The sequence below is a fragment of the Papio anubis genome, chromosome 2, assembly GCF_008728515.1.
Source record: "Papio anubis isolate 15944 chromosome 2, Panubis1.0, whole genome shotgun sequence".
NCBI lineage: Eukaryota > Metazoa > Chordata > Mammalia > Primates > Cercopithecidae > Papio > Papio anubis.
In genome coordinates, this window is record NC_044977.1 from 27,474,505 (window position 1) to 27,494,208 (window position 19,704).

At 36.9% G+C, this 19,704-nt stretch overlaps 1 protein-coding gene across 15 annotated transcripts in view; it reads left to right on the forward strand.

Moving 5' to 3' along the window:
* Positions 1-19,704, forward strand: part of BBX (BBX high mobility group box domain containing) — a 274,443-nt gene that overhangs the window by 204,304 nt on the left and 50,435 nt on the right. For all 15 annotated transcript variants that reach the window (XM_009199573.4, XM_009199592.4, XM_017955102.3 and 12 more), the window contains 3 exons: positions 2,795-2,875; positions 6,249-6,323; positions 14,183-14,263. In XM_009199573.4, coding sequence (XP_009197837.1) covers positions 2,795-2,875; positions 6,249-6,323; positions 14,183-14,263 — 237 coding nt within the window. The remainder of the gene's footprint in view (positions 1-2,794; positions 2,876-6,248; positions 6,324-14,182; positions 14,264-19,704) is intronic.

Genomic DNA, 19,704 nt, shown 5'->3' on the forward strand with positions numbered 1-19,704 from the left:
ATTCTCTCCCTTTTATATAGATAGAATTTCTTATTTCTTTATCAAATGCATGTGTAGATCAGTGTATGCACAGATATATACATTTTATGGGATGCCTTGCTTATCAGGTACTCAATAATGAATTCTTCATGTTTATATTTGCCATGTCATTGAACTGTTTTTATGTTTTGAGATTTTAGATCCCCAGAAGAAATATGTCTAACCTGTGTCACACGGATTTCTGCCTTCTTAATAAGTGATGTGTTTTACAGTTTTTCTTACCTTGACAACTTAGAATTACGGTTGCAAATAATTATTGCATTGAGCTGATGCCTTCTAGAGAACTTTGGGGGCTATTTCCCTATTCAGTTTGTTTTAGACAGACTCCAGTGCTTTATGAAACATTTGTATCTGTTCTTTACAGCTTTTCTGTCTTCTTCTTTTCTTATCCTGCTGCTGACATTGTTTCTTTCTTTCCCAGCCCGCTTCTTTTTTCTTTTCTTTGTCTGCCCTCTTGGCCCCTTCTGATACGTTGTCTCTATTCTTTTGTGGACTAGAGGGTCAGCTAACCAAGTCGGCTAACTACATAGCTTAGTACTAACCCAATTCTCCTGGCTCCTAATTTTGTGCTGTTTCCACTATACTACGCTGAAGATGTATGCAAAATCTGTAATGCTTTAAAGTAAGAGTAACTAGGTTTTGAGAGAGGACGTGGTCCACTAGAGTAAAATCCACAGCATTAGTGATTCTATTACTGTTATTTTAGCCATTGAATAGCATTTGTTGTACTCCTGGCCTGGTCACTATGTATGTGAGATTCTTCCTATTCACATACATAGGGAGAGAATTAAGTTAATCAACAGATATTCATTGTGCATCCCCTCTTTGTCAGGAGCATGATAAGCACAAACGTGTAGACTTATTTGATTGCATGCTAAAATTGACAAACCATGTGCAGGATTATAGATGCCTTCATAATTATGTGTTCAAATAGGAAGTTTTATATGAGACCATCCATCCTAAAGATTTGCAAAGGGTATTAATGAACTTTTCAACTTTCTGAATTGATGTGTTGTTGTGGCCAAATAATCTATAAATGACAGTTAAAAGAAAGTTGAATTTTCTTCATGCTGTTAATATGAACTCTAAGCCATAGGGCAGTTTACCTCCTCCTAAGTGGTCACTATTTCTTGTGCATTGTGGGATCTGAAATAAGCATATATGTTATATAGACTTTATGCAGTGTAGCTACTCTAAATAATAACACATTTAATTCCAAATATCTTCTATAGATTTCTGTCTTATGCACACCTATTTTTTAAAGCTTTATGAAGACATTTTATAATTTTCAAAAAGTCCTAAGCTTGAATGTAAATAAAGTTTTGATTATTTACCAAATAATCTAGGAGTCAAACACATAGGTTTTTTGATAAAGCAGAGAAGTTGATTTTTTAAAAATACTTCTAACTTATAAAGATATATTTTGTTCAGGTATTCTTCCAGTAAAGGAGTTCCCAGTTTTTTGTGGCTATAAATTTCAGGATTTGTTGGCCTTCTTTTTAGTTCATTTTGTGTCTCCTTGGTGGGACATTTGGCACAGCATATCAAATAGTCAGTGACAATAAGAGGGTCAGGCTTTGCAGCCAGACTACAGGTGGCAAATTAATTAAAGCTTCTGCACCTTCACTAATGTGCTTCTCTCTGGGAGAAGGTGACCATTACTCTTTAAAATCCAAAGGTGACAATTAAAATTTCAAATGTTTGCTCCTGCCCTGTGGCCTGTGACATTGTTAGAGAAACACATCCTCAGTGTCTTAAGAGGGTCAGTGAGAAACTGTTTTTAGTAGCATGATCTGGGTGACTAGTGGCTCTTTCCATAGGATTTACCCATCAAATATAATCACATGCAGCTATTAAAATTACACTGGAGAAGACTTAGTGATGCAGAAAAATTAATATTAAAGTTTTTTTAAAAAAAGAACATTCCATAACTGCAGTAGAATGTTCTATTTTCGTTTAAAAATTACCTACATGCACAACTGGAAGAATATATAAGAGTATTAACAGTGCTTATCTTTGGGAGGTAACATTGTAGGTGATTTTTCTTCATTTTGGTGGGGTTTTTTTTTTCAGATTTTTAACAGTGAACTTGGATTATTTTGTAATCAGAAAACAAGTTATTAAAAAGTATTTGTAACTTTCATTTTTTTCTTTAACGTGAAAGATGATTTTTCCCCCTAGACTCTCTAACTTCATTATTCAGGAAAGTGGGCAGGAATCACACTGAATTGGGATTAAGAGAACTATTGTCAGCTTTCATTAGTTCTCTCCACAAATACTTGTTGAGTATCTACGTTGTACCCAGGCAGTGTTGGAGATAATGCATTAAATAAAGCCCCTGGGAGAGGAAGTACAATAAATAAATATTTACATCTTGTGGTGATCAGTGTTTCAATAAAGAGTAAGGGGATTTTTTAGCATTGGGAGGGGAGGTGTCAGTTTCTTCATCTTTGAAAAGTGAGGGGTTTAGATCAGAGGAATAATGAAATCCTTCCCTCTCTAACATTCTGAGCCTCCTATGACTTTTGAATAACAGTTGACTACCAAAGCAATTCTCACCTAAATGCAAAAGTGGGTCAATGTTAGCATTGAGATAAAAGAGGAAATGTATATCCTGAGAAAAAGACTTGATTAAAAAGTGATGTTTCTGTAACTGTTGTTGATAATAAAGATCAGAAATGAAGATAGAGCATTAAATGTTTACCTAACACAGTAAATAGTACAAAAGAAAATATGGTATCTTTCTTTGTTTCAGGTATCCTCTGGCACATGCAGGCCTGATGTTTCAGAATCTCCTGAATTACGTCAGAAGTCACCATTGTTTCAGTTTGCCGAGGTAATATATTACAATTGATACTTAACTAACGAGGAAATTGTAAAGTGGGCTTAAATTGGGGCTGATAACAGTAACTGAAAGCAATGAAGAACTTTGCTCAGCTCAACCGTAAGTGGGAAAATAGAATCCAATTTTGGAAAAGGTATTTTGGGTCTCTAGAGTTCTTAATTAAGAAATAACTACATTTATGCATTTGTAGAAGCTTATCGTTAAAGTCATACTAAATATTATCAACCTCATTACTAATTTTTACTCATGGATAGTAAGGTTAAGAATATATTGAATTGCTATTAGAATTTAGTAATTTATTGATTGTTTATTTAATAAAACAGAAGACAGAATCAGCTCATGGTTATTGGCTATGCAACTAATCTATGCATTTCTTTTTCTTTTCTTTTTTTAGTACACCTTCATCTTAATTGAAACTTTAGCATGAGGTTGGCAGTTTTCAAAGTCTTCTTTTGTCAGACTTATTCAGCTCAGTAGGTCTCTTGACACTGGTTCAAAGAGATGGTGTATAAAAGCACATTATCCTTGATATCAAGTCTAGAGTTTAAGACTGCTCAGAATATCTTAATTTACTCTAGAACTCAGTATGAGCCCTCATTGATAAATTTTTTTCTTAAACTTTAAGCCACCTGGTCTTTCCTTGATCATTTGAATTGTCTTCGACCATACTTTCTTCACCACTGTCATCCTTCCTGGTGTTTGCCCAACTGTTTTACAGTTTTGTACAGGGGGAACATTTTTTATTTTTTATTTTTTTTTTAGAGTCAGAGTCTCACTCTGTCGTCCAGGCTAGAGTGCAGTGGCATGATCGTAGCTCATTGTAACCTGGAACTCCTGGGCTCAAGGGATCCTCTCGTCTCAGCCTCCTGATGACTAGGACTGCAGGCGCATGCCACCATGCCCAGCTAATTTTTTTGTTTGTTTTTTTAAACAGGGTCTCGCTATGTTGCCTAGGCTGTTCTTGAATTACTGATCTCAGGCAATCTTCCCGCTTCAGCCTGTCAGAGTACTGGATTACAGGGCATGAGTCACCACGCTCAGCCTGCACTCTTTTTTTTCAGAAGCAGTTATAAGCGTATAAGATTGGTCCCAACTTTGAAAGCAGAATGGCTTAAGAGATGATCCTTGAACCTTTAAAGATCTAATGGAACCTCTAAAATTTCACAGGAAATTTTGGATATGTTAGCATGTGTACACTTTTGTGGCTTTTAACAGCATTTCTAAGATCCAGAGAGATCCCTGATCCTATTGCTTTTATATAAAAGGTCTCTATCTCCAGGAGCTCCTATGTATTTATTAATTGAAATCCTTATCTTAATATTAATTTATAATAACATCCCCCCCCTTTTTTTTTTTAGAACTTATGAGATACTTTTTCACAAAATTGGATAGATTATAACACTGGTTCTATTTTGTTCACTGCCTGATTTAATTCTTAAAGGAATGTATTGTATTTAGGTATAACCTACAATATTTATGTATTTCCCCTTATATACATTGTTTATTTTTTTCTAACTTTTATAAAGGATTGGTAGGGATGAAAAGTAATGTCTGAAATAAGTTGTACTGAGTTTATAATTCCTAAGACTTAAGGAAGATTTCTCTGGGTTCATTTTTGGATTCTGTCATACTTGCACATGGCGGTCACTTGAAATGACAAGATTCATGGTTTGACCAAGAAAAGTTCTAAAATGTTATCCTTGAATGTCTTCAGAACACTTGGTTAGATCTTACAATGGATAAAATGGTTTATTTCTACCTAGTTTGTTAAATTGGATTTGGTTGATATTTGTTGTTCTTACTGATATTTATTCTAAAAATGCTTATCTGATTAAAAAGCACAGTAGAACGAAATTTTCCTGATGGCTTCAGCAGTGGATACAATTAATTACTCAGTCAGTCTCTCTACTAATTTTTTTTTATTTTTATTTTGAGACGGTGTCTTGCTATGTTACCAGGCTGGTCTTGAACTCCTGGGCTCAAGTGATCCACCTAGCCTCCCAAAGTGCTGGGATTACAGACGTGAGCCACACTGTGCCCAGCCTCCTGATTCTTTCTCATTCCTAAACATCACTTTTATACTGTACAACTATGTGGCCCTGTTGTTTTTCTAACCAGTTTAACTAAAATGAAAAAGCAGTTTTTGTAATTAAAGAGTTTTGATGAAGGTGGATTTACTGCTTAGTAAGTAACCTTTGATGGAGTTGTTGGTGAACAGTTACTTGAAGGAAAGACTTGTGGGATTGGGAATGGGCTGAAGTTATAATGCCCAGGCTTTCTGCTCCTGTGACCCACTTTTATCCTGTTTTATAGCTGAATAAAAGGATTTTTCACTTTGGAACCAAAATTACTAACTCACCTTGCTCCCAAAATGTCCTTGAAAAGTATTTCCACATATTCCTCTGAGCAAAGTCAAAGGAAGCTACCATAATTACCAACTGGAAACAAAAGGTCCCCTAGTTGAATCAAGTATAGGGTGGCAGACTCTATTCATTGTCACCCACTGACGTGTGTGTGCGTGTGTGTGTGTGTGTGCATGTGCGTGTGTGCACATGTGCGTGCGTGTGTGTACGTGTGTGCGTCCACGTGTGTGCCTGTGTGTGCGTGCGCACACGTGCGGGCGTGTGTGTGTGCGCGCGTGCGTGTGCGTGTTCGTGTTGGTTGGGAGGATGCAGGAGCTATGAAAGAAGAAAATACTTTTCATATTTAGTAAACTATTTATTGAGTTCTGGTGCCATGCTAGGTAACATCTTTTATGGCTTCTTTTTTTTCACCATAATCCTCTAAAATGCAGATTATTTTCATCATCATCAATTTACAGTGGTGAAAAGTAAGTCTCAAAAAGTTTAGCTGAGCTGGCCAAGGTCATGTGGGTAAGTAAGTAGCAGAGCTGAGATTCAGTCTCCCAGATACCCTGACCCGCATCCATATGCTTCACCAACACTGCATCACAGCTGCCTCTAACTAGAGAAGAGCTTGGAGGGAGTGGTGTTGGGAAGAGAGTGAGGGAGTGGCTTTACTTGCAGCCTCCAGCTTTTAATAATACACATTTTTTTCCTTTTTTTTTAAGTAAAGAAATTTATTTCAACAGGTCTTCTTAACTGCTATTTGATATATACCTGGTACCCTTACCAAAGACATAGCAAATGAGCCATACTCAGTCTTTGTTCTTTATAATCATCTGTTTTTAGAAACATGGCCTTTGTCTTCTCTTATCAATTACAATGCTCTTCTAAAGGGATTGAGGGTAATGACTCATTTTTAAATCTTTATCAGTGTCTACAGTTGAAAATATATGGCAGAATCTTATGGTCTGATGTGGAAAAATGTCATTGTGCATTAAGAATTGCTCGTTTCCTTTCAGATATCTTCAAGTACGTCCCACCCTGATGCTTCTACAAAGCAGTGTCAAACATCCGCCTTGTTTCAGTTTGCAGAGGTATGGCCTTTTTAAAATGCTTTTTGGGCTAAGAAAACTTGTTGAGCTCAGGAATACTGGAATGGAGTTTTTATAATGTATAGTGAACTCTAGGCATGCCTGTTGTCATTATTAACATAATGTACATAACAGAATATTTATTGCTTTTTCTGCTGCCTTTGATGTAATCATAGTCAAATCAGCTCCAGATTTTACACCCATTTTATAAGCATTCATCAAAGAGTTCATTCAGAATACCAGTAATGTGTTTATTTCATTTTATCTTGTTTTTAATTTATTTTAAAAGCTTGGAAAAACTGCTGTCAACACGAAGGCCAGAAGGTTTCGATTTATTAAATTTTTCCAATAGTGAAATTGATGCTATAATTCATGAATAACTCTCTCACAGTGATTGCAGTGGTGAATACGACCTGTTAAATCAGGTTAAATTAGCTTTCAATGTGATGTAGCTTCAGCCAGTATTTTTATTAGTGTGTAATCCCAGGCTTAGATCAGGTCAGCTTTTGTAAGATCTCAGATTTCTTTGGTTTGTCAGCCGAAGAGAGCACACACCAGAGAGCAACTTTTTTGGTTGGTATGCTGCAGAGACAAATCTGATCTTCTTGATTTTGCCACAAAAGCCCTGGCCTCAACCATATGTTCATTTCTAATGAGCACTATGTGGCAAATAATAAAACGTATATAGTTTATGAAAATAAGATACTATCTGCTTTAGGTCTTTTCTTCTTTTCGTTTTTATCCCAACTAAAAAATGCATATCATAAACCAAGCAATTTTTTATAGGGTTGAGAGAAAATGACAAGCAGGACTGCGCTGTTTAATATTGATGTATTGAATCACTTTGATTCATTTGAATAAAGAGTACTGCGTAAATGGAATGTAAAATGATATCCTTTTGGCAGAAGAAAATCTACCATCTTACTTTGAAAATGAGAAAAAATTACTTTTGGCTCTTACAAAAAAAAAAAGAAAAAAAGCTGTTTCCTCTTGGGATAACTTGTGTCAACTACTATGACTTTATACCATCGGTTGGCCTGCTTATGTATTAGGCTTCCCTGCCATAGTATTTGTTTAGCTGCTGAGGGCTATTGTATAAAACTGGTAACAAAAATATATAATGTTATTTTGTAAAGAAAAATTTGCTTAATTAATCTGAATAGATTAAGATTTTGTTCCAATTTTCCATTATAATAAGGAAGCTGTTATTTTCACTGTCTAGGGGAAATAGTTTTGTTAATAATACTTTCTTGCTTTCTTCCAGTTATTGATGCCCATTAATTCTTCAGAGTTAAAAAGGAATTTTGCCATATTGACTAAATTTATTTTTAATGTTGATGTCTGAGCCAGTTCTATCCAACTTTTCAGAAACGTTTTTTTTCAAAGCAGAATTGATTTGCCATGTATTCTGTTTGATTAAATTCTATACTGCATAGCAGGAATATTAGAAAGGTAGTGGCTCATCTTTGACACATCTGATATTTACATATGCATTGACTACCAAGAGTATCCAGCTTAACTTAAAATACCAGTATGGAATAATGGAATATCTCAGCTCATGCTGGTTCTAACTCTTATCACCGCTCAGCCTATGATTCAGTGTTTAATAAATCGGAAGAGGAGGTGATTTTTTTTTTTTGAGACGGAGTTTCGCCCTTGTTACCCAGGCTAGAGTGCAGTGGTGCAGTGGTACCATCTCGGCTCCCTGCAACCTTCACCTCCTAGGTTCAAGCGATTCTCCTGCCTCAGCCTCCTGAGTAGCTGGGATTACAGGTGTCCACCACCACGCCCAGCTAATTTTTATATTTTTAGTTGAGACGGGGTTTCGCCATGTTGGCCAGGCTGGTCACAAACTCCTGACCTCAGGTGATCTGCCCTCCTTAACCTCCCAAAGTGCTGGGATTACAGGTGAGAGCCACCATGCCTGGCCATGATTGTTATTTTAGCAACACCATCATCACACTTGTTAGCTCCTGAAGCGCTGGGGACAGCTCTAAGGGACCAGTTTGGTGATGTAATAGCCACCATCCTGTGATTCTGCAGGATGAGATCCCATGCCTTTCATAAACTAATTTGTCCTTGCTGCTCAGTACACTAATTCTTGAATGAGATTTGGTCATTGCCTCTTAATTATACTAAGTTTTTTTTTCTAGAGAAGAAAAGAACTTCTTACTTGGAGGAGAGAGTCATGCAGGGTGGCATTTCCAGAGGTTGCCCCTTTGCTCTACAGCACTCATCTCCTGAGGACTCTTGGGGTTTTTAGCTATAAAGTGTATGCAGGATTTGAGGAGCCTTTTAAAAAATAATTAATTTTTAAACTTAATTAGGAGTTGTTTCAAAATATAGGAAGGCATATATGACAGAAAGACCAAAATAAAATTGATGGTGTAAAAATATACATGTTCTGTTTTGCCCTAGAATGAGATGCAGTCCCCACAAGTATATAACTTTTCCTGGTTATATTTTGCAACCATTGGTAATAGCCCTAGTTCCTCAGCAAATTAAATTATTGTATCTTTGGCTATTTAGCTGTAAATGTTATATGTGTTTATACAAGAGTAGTTCATGGTTCTCAAAGGATACATAACCTCTCTCTTCACTTTCCTCCTCTAACCCGACAGTACCCTAACTTTCAATCTTTAACATCTTGCAATCTGACCACATTGTCAGACCAATACTGGGCTGGTTTTATTTAAGGCTAAATAAGAGCTAAGTAGATGAACTAATAAAAATATCTACGAAAATCTGCTATGAGCGTGTGTATTGCAATAGAAATAGAATAGGCTGTAATTACTCACTATGATATCCCTAAAGCTCTTAGAATTATTTCGTAAAACACCATCACCTTTGAGAAAACCCAAAGACTCTTGAAATTCTTGTTTTAATTAGTCAAAAGCAAAGGTTCTCAAACTTTATAATACATCAGAGTCACCTAGAAGGCTGTTTACACACAGATTGCTGGGCCACACCACCAAAGCTTCTGACTGATTAAATCTGGTGCTGGACCTGGGAATTTGCATTTCCAACAAGTTTCCTATTAGAGAACCACAGTTTGAGACCACGGCTCTGTAGTTATGTGTTTTTTTAAAAAACCCAAATTATTAAATCGTTATTGTTAAGGCACTTATTAATATCTCTGGGACTTCACGGTGGAAGGGTCAAGAGAGGAAGGGATTGATGTATAATAGAAAATTACTGAGTGGAGCACTTTATAGCCCTTCTCTTTTCAGAGGGATTCCTTGTCCTATTATGTACATTTAAAGAGAAGTGGGTGTTTATATAAGCTAGGAAACAATTTATCTTTTAAAAATATTTAGCTTTGTAATATCATTTTAAGATCAGGCATGCAAAATTCTCAGAAACTATTTCTGTTCATTTTATTTACAAACTCTTATAACGCTGGGAAGAAGTTAACTAGATTTTCTCTTGGAAATGGGTTATTTGTTGTGTGAAATGTTTATCTGAGAAACATACTTTTAACAGTAAACCCTGGTAATTTCTTTAAGTGGAAATGTTTTGTTTTGTTTTGTTTTTTTCATTGAGTCCTGATCTCTTCCTTGCAAGATGAGAAAGATATTTTTCCTTCTTAACCAAATCTGATCATTGAAAAACTCATTGAAGTTAATCTATATGGAACCATGAAACTGAATAAACATATTTGTTTTTAGGTACCTCATAAATGTTTACATTTAAGAGGAGAAAAATCAGGATTTTGAAAGAAATACAGAACGCAGGGACAGTTCCTCACTCCCCACCCCCGGTTTCAGCCTGTCTGCCATTCCAAGGTGACAGTCATATTTCATCCAGATTCAGCCTGGCCCATCCAAAGTGCCATCTACTCTGTGTTTCCAGGCTCTGATCCATTAAGTTGGTCAGAATGAGTTTCCTAACTGCATCTTCTGTTTACAGGTAGTGACACATCAGTCACTTTTTAGATCTGGTTTACCAAAGACTAATGACCAAATATAATGTCAGAAAGGAACTGTTGTCTTTAATACAGGCTTAAAAGCCATGACCAATCCACATATTCTCTGATCTGCTCTGTGGCTGACTCTTACACCTAGAGGATATCTTTGCATTGAAAAATTATATTTACCTTGAAGACACAGAGCTAATCTGGGTGATTTAGATAGATTTGGACTTTAAAACTTCCCTTCGAAGATATTTACTTTGCCTATATAAATATAACTATAATGTCACCAAAATTAAAATATTGTCACCATTGTATATAAGCAGTAGGTATAAATTTAATGCATTTATTTTCATGAGGGAATGCTCAGTTTGTTACACAATATTACAGTCAATTAAAAACACCATATACTTACACTGTGGCTCACGCCTGTAATCCCAGTACTTTGGGAGGCCGAGGCAGGCAGATCACGAGGTCAGAAGATCGAGACCATCCTGGCGAGCACGGTGAAACCCCGTCTCTACTAAAAATACAAAAAACATTAGCCAGGCATGGTGGCGGGCGCCTGTAGTCCCAGCTACTTGGGAGGATGAGGCAGGAGAATGGCGGGAACCCGGGAGGCGGAGCTTGCAGTGAGCCGAGATGACACCACTGCACTCCAGCCTGGTGACAGAGCGAGACTCCATCTCAAAAAAAAAAGAAATACTTACACTGTAACTAATCAGTGGATGTATTATGTGTTTTATTGGAAGCACTAATATTTCTTTTTAGATAAGGAAGATAAGGAAAGGAACACCTTATTTGCTCTTTGACTCACTTATTCTTTTAACAATTATCAGTCATCTTCTCCCAAACTACAATATTTACAATACCTTTATAATTGCAAAAGACTTCCATCATTACCTGATTTGATTCTGGTCTTTACCACCTGTTTGTTCACCCACCTCAGACAGCCATAAAATTAGCAATTTAACATCCAGGGTGATCATTTTTCTTAGCACTTTAGCTGTACCTCATGTACTGTCACATCTACCCTGTAGCTAGCCTTTATGGATGAATATTGTTTATCCAAACATCACATAATAGTCAGAAGAGAGACTACAGTGAAATTAACTTATTGGCAAGCCCTATCCAATTTGAGGAAAATAAGAAGCGTGCCCATGAACATCCTATGCAGTCTGGCCCACTAGTGCCCTCTACCTACCAACCTAGCAAACACACACTGCCCTCCAGACTGACCAGTCATTGGAAAACAGATGTTAACTATATTGTTCCTATCTGAAAGGATGTATATGTCTCTTAGGCAGAACAGCATGGGCAGGAGTAAACAGTGGTATAACAAATCATTGTTGTACTAGCTGTGCTTGAAATTGAAGCCATCAGCATAGATGAGAGAGGGCCCTAAGACAAAATACTAAGGAAAAACATTGAAGGGATTGTTATGGAAAGAAGAGCCAGCAAAGAAGAACCACGAGGAGTGGCCTGAGACATATGAGGAAAGCAAGGACCCTGCGGTAACGGAAGGGCAGGAAGGAGTTTTCCTAAAGAAAGACTAGCACTGTCAAATGCTGCAAAGAAATTAAGATAAGGACCAACCCATGGAAATTAACATATGCTCTGTTTTCCACACTTCCTTCCCTCAAATTAAGTTTTTGATTTAACTTTTAGAAATCATACCTCACACTGTGTAATGCCATAAAAATGTTACTGTTAGGAGATTCTGGAAATGTCGGACTACTAAAATATGTTGAACCTCCCCCCACACATGCCCTTTTGGGAATCAGGCTTCCAGCAACCTTGAGCATTTAAAATGCTTCCCTGTACCTGCAAGCAGGTGAAAATCCTCCCAGAGGCAATAAGGAAAACGGTTCTCACTAAACCGAAGGGGACCATTCTCAAGCCTCCTCTCTGACAGCTGTGCTTTAACTCTAAGGGCAGGTAGTGCATCCATGCAGTCAGTCATTCATGAGCCTCTCAGTGTGCCATGCACTGCATTGGGCACAGGATATGTGGGAGTGACATACACAGGGAACGAAAACCTGCAGTGAGGTTTCAAAAGCAACAGCAGAGGGAGCCGGTGGAAGACGCAGAAAAACAGCATGGGTGTGAAGTGCAGCGCTACCCAGCTTGTGGTCCTTCAGTAATTCTTGAGCGTGTCATGGGATTATGCGACAAATTTAATGCTCTCCAAATTACTAAATTTAATAACTATCTGCAGACACTGCTACTTTTAATTCTCTTCCACTTCAGTGTGTAACTAATTTTTGGAGTTGTACTAAAAAGGTGTTTATGTTTAAGTGTTAAAGATAAATCATTCTTAGTAATAATTGGGCCATTTATTTAGAGCATAATATCTCTTCAGCACTGCCCTACACTAGCATCCAACCTAATCTTAACAGCATAATTCCGGGCAGGTATTACTGTTCGTATTTTGAAGGTAAGGTAAATGAGGCTCAAAATCTTATTTGCTTAAGTCCACACAGCAGCAAGTAATGAAAGCTTGCCTGTCTGGCACAAAGGCCATATTCTTTGCGTTGATTCAAGGCACTGGCATTTATGTTCAGTCCTTCATTCCCTGAAGCACTGAGAGCCAGTGGTATTAATGTGTTTGTTTTCTCTTAGTCTCCTGATGAGGTGAGTAATTGAATTCAACATGTCTAGAAAAGGTAGAAGTAGCATTTATCAGTGAAAATTCGGCAAGAAGAAAATATTCCAAACTTCAGAAAGATTGAGCCCCATAAATTCATCTTCTAAAGAAAAAGTAAATGATAGAGATGAATAGAAAAACGCTCTATTAAAACTGATAGCGCCTAGGAGGAACTTCCTTAAGCTAGGCCCTTTTTAGTGGCCTAGGTAGGCCATTATTAAATACATGCTTCTACAAAGACCTGTTATTCAGCAAGTATTCTAGGGAAAATCTCCTCTAGCACAAAGCACCCAGTGTCTCTGGGAGCTAGCAACTTCATAGAATCACCTGTGGGATCTGTGGTCACCTTTAAGGATATAGTCATAAGCAGGATTACCTACTAAATGGAAATGAGAAATAGCTTTGTTTTTAACTGAGAAAGAATTCAGAATCACAAAGGATCTAAAAGCTTAGACCATAGCTGTCTACTCTTAACAGTGACAGAACTTCTCCAGGTAAAGATGCTTTGTAAATGTCTTTAAGAATGTATGTCCTTCTCAGCTCTTATCGAGGCTAGAAATTGAAAATGAAGTTTTTATTTAAAAAATGAGAAAAGACAGTGCTGTTCATTTTTATCAATGCCCAGCCACTATTTAGCCAAATTTACAGAAGATTATGTAGTCAATGTTAATGTAGTACATATGTTATATACTGCAATACAGCATAAGCCATTAACTGTACAACTCAGATTTGTGATCTTGATTATCAGTCTTTGCATGTACATTAGAGCATACTCTGAAAGCCAGGGTCAGTGTTTTATATAAAACTCTTAGGTTCCTAAGCTGCTGTCATATGGCCTTGCACATATATGTTGGATTCTAAACAAAATTTAAAAATTTGTTGACTGACTTGATGCTGTCTTTCCACAGAGATCCCAAATATATTCCTCAAAAAAAAAATTGTTTGGTAAATGCAAAATAACTCTAAATCTCTTTTATATTTGACTAGTTGTTAAGTTGGTACTTAAATAGAAATTGAAATACATTTCTCACTTTAAGGTTATAGAGTTAAATTTAAAGCCTGGAATTATCTAAGACAATATTCTTACTATTAAACAGCCATACCTACTTTTGTTATTATTTTTGAGGTCATTTACTGAAAATGGTTCTCAAAATGATCATCCCAGATGTGACGTGTTTTGTTATTTGGTACACGAGAGCAATGATACTCTCAAAAACTAAGAAAAATTCCTGAATGTGTATGAATGAGGAGCAAAGATTCTGGTATCACAACTAATATTCTCTATGTGGATTGTCTTTAATATAGATTTCTTCAAACACTTCGCAGTTGGGTGGTGCTGAGCCTGTAAAACGCTGTGGAAAGTCTGCACTCTTTCAACTGGCAGAGGCAAGTTCCTAAGAATATATAGAGATAAGATCTGCAGAGGTGGAAATCGCAAAATATTCTAACAGTGTTTCCTAAACTGCACCATCTCTCCTGTGACCATAAAACGAGTTACATCTAATTTTCAACAATGAGAGGGTTAACCTTTAATTTAGGAAAACTGAATTTTGCCACTAAGAGTCATTAAGCATTTGGAAAGGTTACCCGGCGATATTGCAAAATTTTTTTCACAGGTAATATTTTAAAATAAGGTTACTTCGATTGGCTATGTAAGTCCAGCCTGAACACAAAAGAATAGCTCTGGTTATTTTCCCCTTTTCTGATTCCCATAAACCATCTATAAATCTCCAGAATGCGCTGCTTTTACATCAGATGGTTGATGTTTGAATTTTTGTTTTCCTGGTGAAGAATTCATATGACATGTTCTAAAATCTGATTTTGTAAGATGAATCAGTTGTACATTTGATGTGACATGTGTGTAAAATGCTACTCTTACATTGACAAAGTAGAAAACGTGCTTTCATAAAGCTGGTGAGGAACAGAGCCCTTATTGGTGGGGGATGGATTGGGGAGGAAGACGCTGGAAGCACCTGTTGCTAGGGTGGGCAAGGCAGTGGCTTTCTCTGCCAGCCTGTGACTTCCCTAACTCAAGGAAACATACAGAAGAAATGTTTTCAGCACCTGGACATTCTAGTAGCAGTTTTCTCTGTTGGTAAGATAAATTAGGAGGTTGAAAGTGGATGACCAAAAATCTCATACTAAACTTTTTTTTCTTTTCTCTCATTTTTCTGGTTTCCTTTCAATGAGCTCCCTTTGAGTTCTTTTGTAAATTTTTTGTAGTTTATTTAACTTAATGGAATAACCAATCATATTCTAAAATTTCTAAATTTTATGGTAATTTGTATCATAAAAACTTATGCATTTAAAATATATAATATCTTTAAATTCGGTTTTTAAAGATTACCAGGTCCAAATTAGAAATATAAAAATACAAAGTCCTTAAAAAGTAAAATTAATAAACAATGGAACAAACTAACCCATTGTTGTCTGACAGTACATTGACATGCTTCCTGTGTAGGACAAGTTCAGACCACAATAGAGTGCTACAAGTGACTGGGAAACTCTAAGGAAAACTAATGAAGACAGTAGGGAATAGTTCTAAAAAGAACTGCATGAGTCAGTGCAAAGTACTACTACAGATACAGCTGAAACAGTGAAGATCTGACAAGAGAGTTCCTTTGGAGTTAGAGTTGTAAACAAATCCTAGTAAACAGACAGACTGTGAGGTCATGCATTTGTCTAGTAACTCTAAGACTGTATAGATTGTCAAGATAATTTATTTGAACGAAGTGATTATTTTTCTTGAATAATATGGGTGTATGACCCTCTGCTTGTGCTGGTTATATAATTGCGTGTGTATGTATGTGGGCATACATATATACAAAAATACGTATGATTTCTTAAATATTAAACAATACTAAAATGTAAAACCAACTTTCAATATGTGATATTTGTCTTTAAACAGTTTTTTTTTTTGTTAAAAATGTGTGAACCTTTGGGGTACTTTGCTGCATGGGGGGCTGGTAAAGAGTGGATTCGTCTTCTCGTTTTCTTTCTTTGGCATAGTAGTCATAAAAAAAGGATTCCTTATTAAATCAGAACTCATTAAAAAGAACACTTTTCTAATTTGTAGGGATGCATCCCAAATATGAAACAGATGCTATGGTTTAACAGATGTTTGAATGTTGGTATCATAATTTAACGGGGTAAAATGACTGAAATAAGCCTATTCCAATTATAGCAAATCAGCTTACACTAAGACTGAGTTTCTTATGACATTTGAGCAAAAATATATACTTTTAATAAAACAGAATCCCTAAAAAATAAGAAAACTTTCTTGCATTGTTATTTGCACTGAATCACTGTGATGTCTTAATACTAATACAGTGTATTTTAGAATAACATTCTAAAGCCTTCCAGTTTCTAATTAAACTTAAATATATGCACAGTGGTTAAGCAGCATCTCCAGATAATCACCAGTAGATTTATGCTTTCTTAATTTTTTTATTCCATGTGTATTTGATGTCCATTTTTCATTCACAAAATATAACATTTAATTATTTCTGATGCATTTTAAGATAAATAAATATAAGAAGATATTGAAGATTTTTCCTATTGCCTAGAATTGGTAATGGTGTCTGCAATTTGAAGACACAACCTTAAATTCAGACATTCTAAAGGGAAAGCCACCAAGAAACTACTTCCAGTTTGGGCCACACCCATCTCAGGATTTCTAAAGAGATAGCCTAATACAACTATTATCTTATTTAACACTCCAGGAGTTCCTCCTCTTATCCCCACTCCAATCTCAAGTCATCCTTTGGTAGAGGGTTATCATAGGCTCTCCACACATCTGGAATATTTTGCCTTTTCTCTGTGTCCCAGGGAGGAAAGGAGAGAAGTAATTCTCATTCTTTATCTATGTCCCATGTCAAGGGAAGTGAAGGGAGCTCCAAGAGAAGCACTGTTAAAGATTGAGGGAGGTACATGCAAAAGATGTCTTCTTCTTCTTTGGCAAGAAACAAGAAATATTTTAAACATCAATTTATTGCTGGATCCTTTACCTATCTGACCAGGCAAAAAAGAAAACTGAAGGAAGTTGGCAGCATGGAGAGACTCAGAATGGCCTGCTGTACTCTTAGTTGGGCATTATAAAGATGTATGAGTTTCCCAAGGGTCAAGTGGATAAATAGAAAATAGATCCATGTGATCAGGCAAAAGACTGTTGGACAGTAACAGAGAGGGGTTGCATAAGGTAGGCCTGGGACAGTCTCTCACATCAGGGGAGAATATGGTAGAGATGCCTTTGCTCGGGACCCTCTGAGGTGTGCCTGCAAGCAGGAGTGATACTCAACTGGTTTGCCTTCTTTATACTAAAGCACCAAGATACTTCCTACTGTCAGGAAAAAGCCTGTAACCCAACCACCTGAGTACCCTTCAGCACCTGGAGGGCACATCCCCTCTGATTAGGTGGCACCCCTGCCTGTTAAATGTTTTGAATATCACTCCTGCCTATGACATCCCCTGAGAACGCCATTGAGTCTTGTGTAGAGTTAGCAGGAACAAAGAAAAAAAGAAAAACATAACCATGGGCAGATAGTTGTACCTCCCCCATTCTGTCTTCTAGTCTCTAAATGAGAGGTTTTAGGCCTTGTGAAAGAAGGGCCAGGAACGAGCCCCAAACTGACTACTCACCTTTCTCCAACTCCATTCCTGTGGGTTGGAGTAAGCGGAGTGAATGAACAGTCCTTCCAAACATGGGGGTCGTTACTTCCAAGAAATGTCTTCTCCTTAGTGAGAAGTAAGAAATATTTGGGGCATATATTTACTGCTGTGCCCTATACCTGAGTAAGTAGGCAAACAAACAAACAAACAAAAAATTGGAGGAAATTGGCAGCAGGCACAGAGATACTTGGATTGGCCTGTACTCCCAGCTTTGGCATTGTAAAGACTCGCTCCCTGTTTTCCCCCTCCCCGTTCTCCTGGAGCCAGGAGATTTCCTGGGGAAGGTCCTAATTCAGGTGTGTGATTGGCATTTTAAACTAGGTAGACTTTTAATAGCTGAAAGTGCCCTGAAAATTCTGGGATTTGTTCCAAATATTTTTAAGGGTTTTGTCTGAGGTCAGGGAATTGACAAAAATACAATGCTTTATGTTGGGACCTCCACGAAGTTCATACTGTTCAGTTTATCCGTCATTTAAGTTGTGCAGGTACTATAAGGTATTGTGTTTCCTTTCGTTTTGAAATTAATTAGGTCAGGTCATATAAAGAACAGCAAAGCATCCCCACTGGAGATGATTGTGTATTGTAGTGGCTGTAGTAGGAGGACACTGAAGAGGGTCAGAGATAGCTGAACCTGTGTACATTCCAGCAAAGAAAAATTCTACCCTTGAAGATCTCTAGTACCAAAATTGTCTAATATAAGAAGTAGAACAGCTTGTTCATTTATTCTCACAATGGTTGTTGAGGATGTATTCTGTGCCAATAACAGAGATGACTGAAGTTATCTGGATGTGTATATACACATATTTTTGGTGCAATGAGAACTAAAACCTGTAAACCTTCTAAGATCAGTGATATAGGAACACGGTACCTCCAAGTGCGTTTTAGTGTTTTGGAGTGTGATTAGAGGCTGGAACATAAGCCTAAAAGATTGCTGTTCTGCTTCTCACTTTTCTGAAACCATTTTGAATGTTCTTTAAAATGCATTATACATTTTTATAGCAGCTCTTTCTACAGATAAATTATGTTATCTAACCTAAGATGATAATGACTGACATTTATAATCTGCTGTGTGTTAGGCACTGAGTACTTTATATGTACTAATGTAATTCTCACAGCTGTCCTCTGAGGTAGCTACTATCATTCTTCTTTTACACATTAGGAAACCAAAAGGTATAGAAGTTATATAACTTGTTTAAGGTCACATGGACAGTAAGTGTTAGAGCCTAGATAGGAACCCAGGCAGTCTGTCTCCATAGCCTGCACTCTTAAACACTAGGCTGTTCTCACGCCTTGTTTTAGATGAATAGAAAAGACTGTGCAAGTTGCTTGTTATAGGAGTGTGCACATTATTAAAGTCTCTATGGAAGACAGCTTACTCCTACACATGTATGTGTGGCTGAATAAGATGACAGATCGTCCAAGACTGCTGTCAAATAAATAGAGCTCATATTTTCTTTTTAAAAACTGTGCTTTTGAAACTGCCAGGATGCATCTTACAACCTTAAATAAGTGTTTGTTTGGGAATGTACTTTGGAAGATACTGTGGGAATTGTAGGAAATTATGGTATACAACTCCTGTCCTCAAGGAGCTTATGCTCTAGTTGTAGAGATATAACAATTTAAGGAATAAGAAATAGTGCAAGTGATTTTAAAAGGAATCATTCAATGAAATGATGAAACTCCACTTGAGTGATGAGTGACACACAAAAATGAATGTGTGAAACTAGGGAAGGGAGAAAATATTAGCAGGCATGTTTTGGAGACCAAGCACAGGGGAAAGAAAAACAAAGATGGTTTTCAATGAAGGGCTTACTTAGGCACCACTAGAAGCTGAAACTAGCAGTCTCTGGGTGGCATCCAACCTGCAGAGATCCTTTGTTTGGCCTATATTTTGTTGACCTATATTATATTTTACAGTTCAATTCATGGCTAATATTTGAAGATTAAAACTTCAAATAAATACAGATTTCTGACTTCTGAAAATTTAGAGGACCTAGAGACATCAAGCTGGCCTCCCTCCATGAGAACAATTGGTCAGAGTTGATTAGTGGTTGCCCTCTTAGATGCTTGTTCTCCAAATGACTGTCCTGTCCTTTCCCTGTTGAGCCCTGAGTCTGAGGCCAACAGTCATTGCCATTATCCACTAAAATTTGCTCACT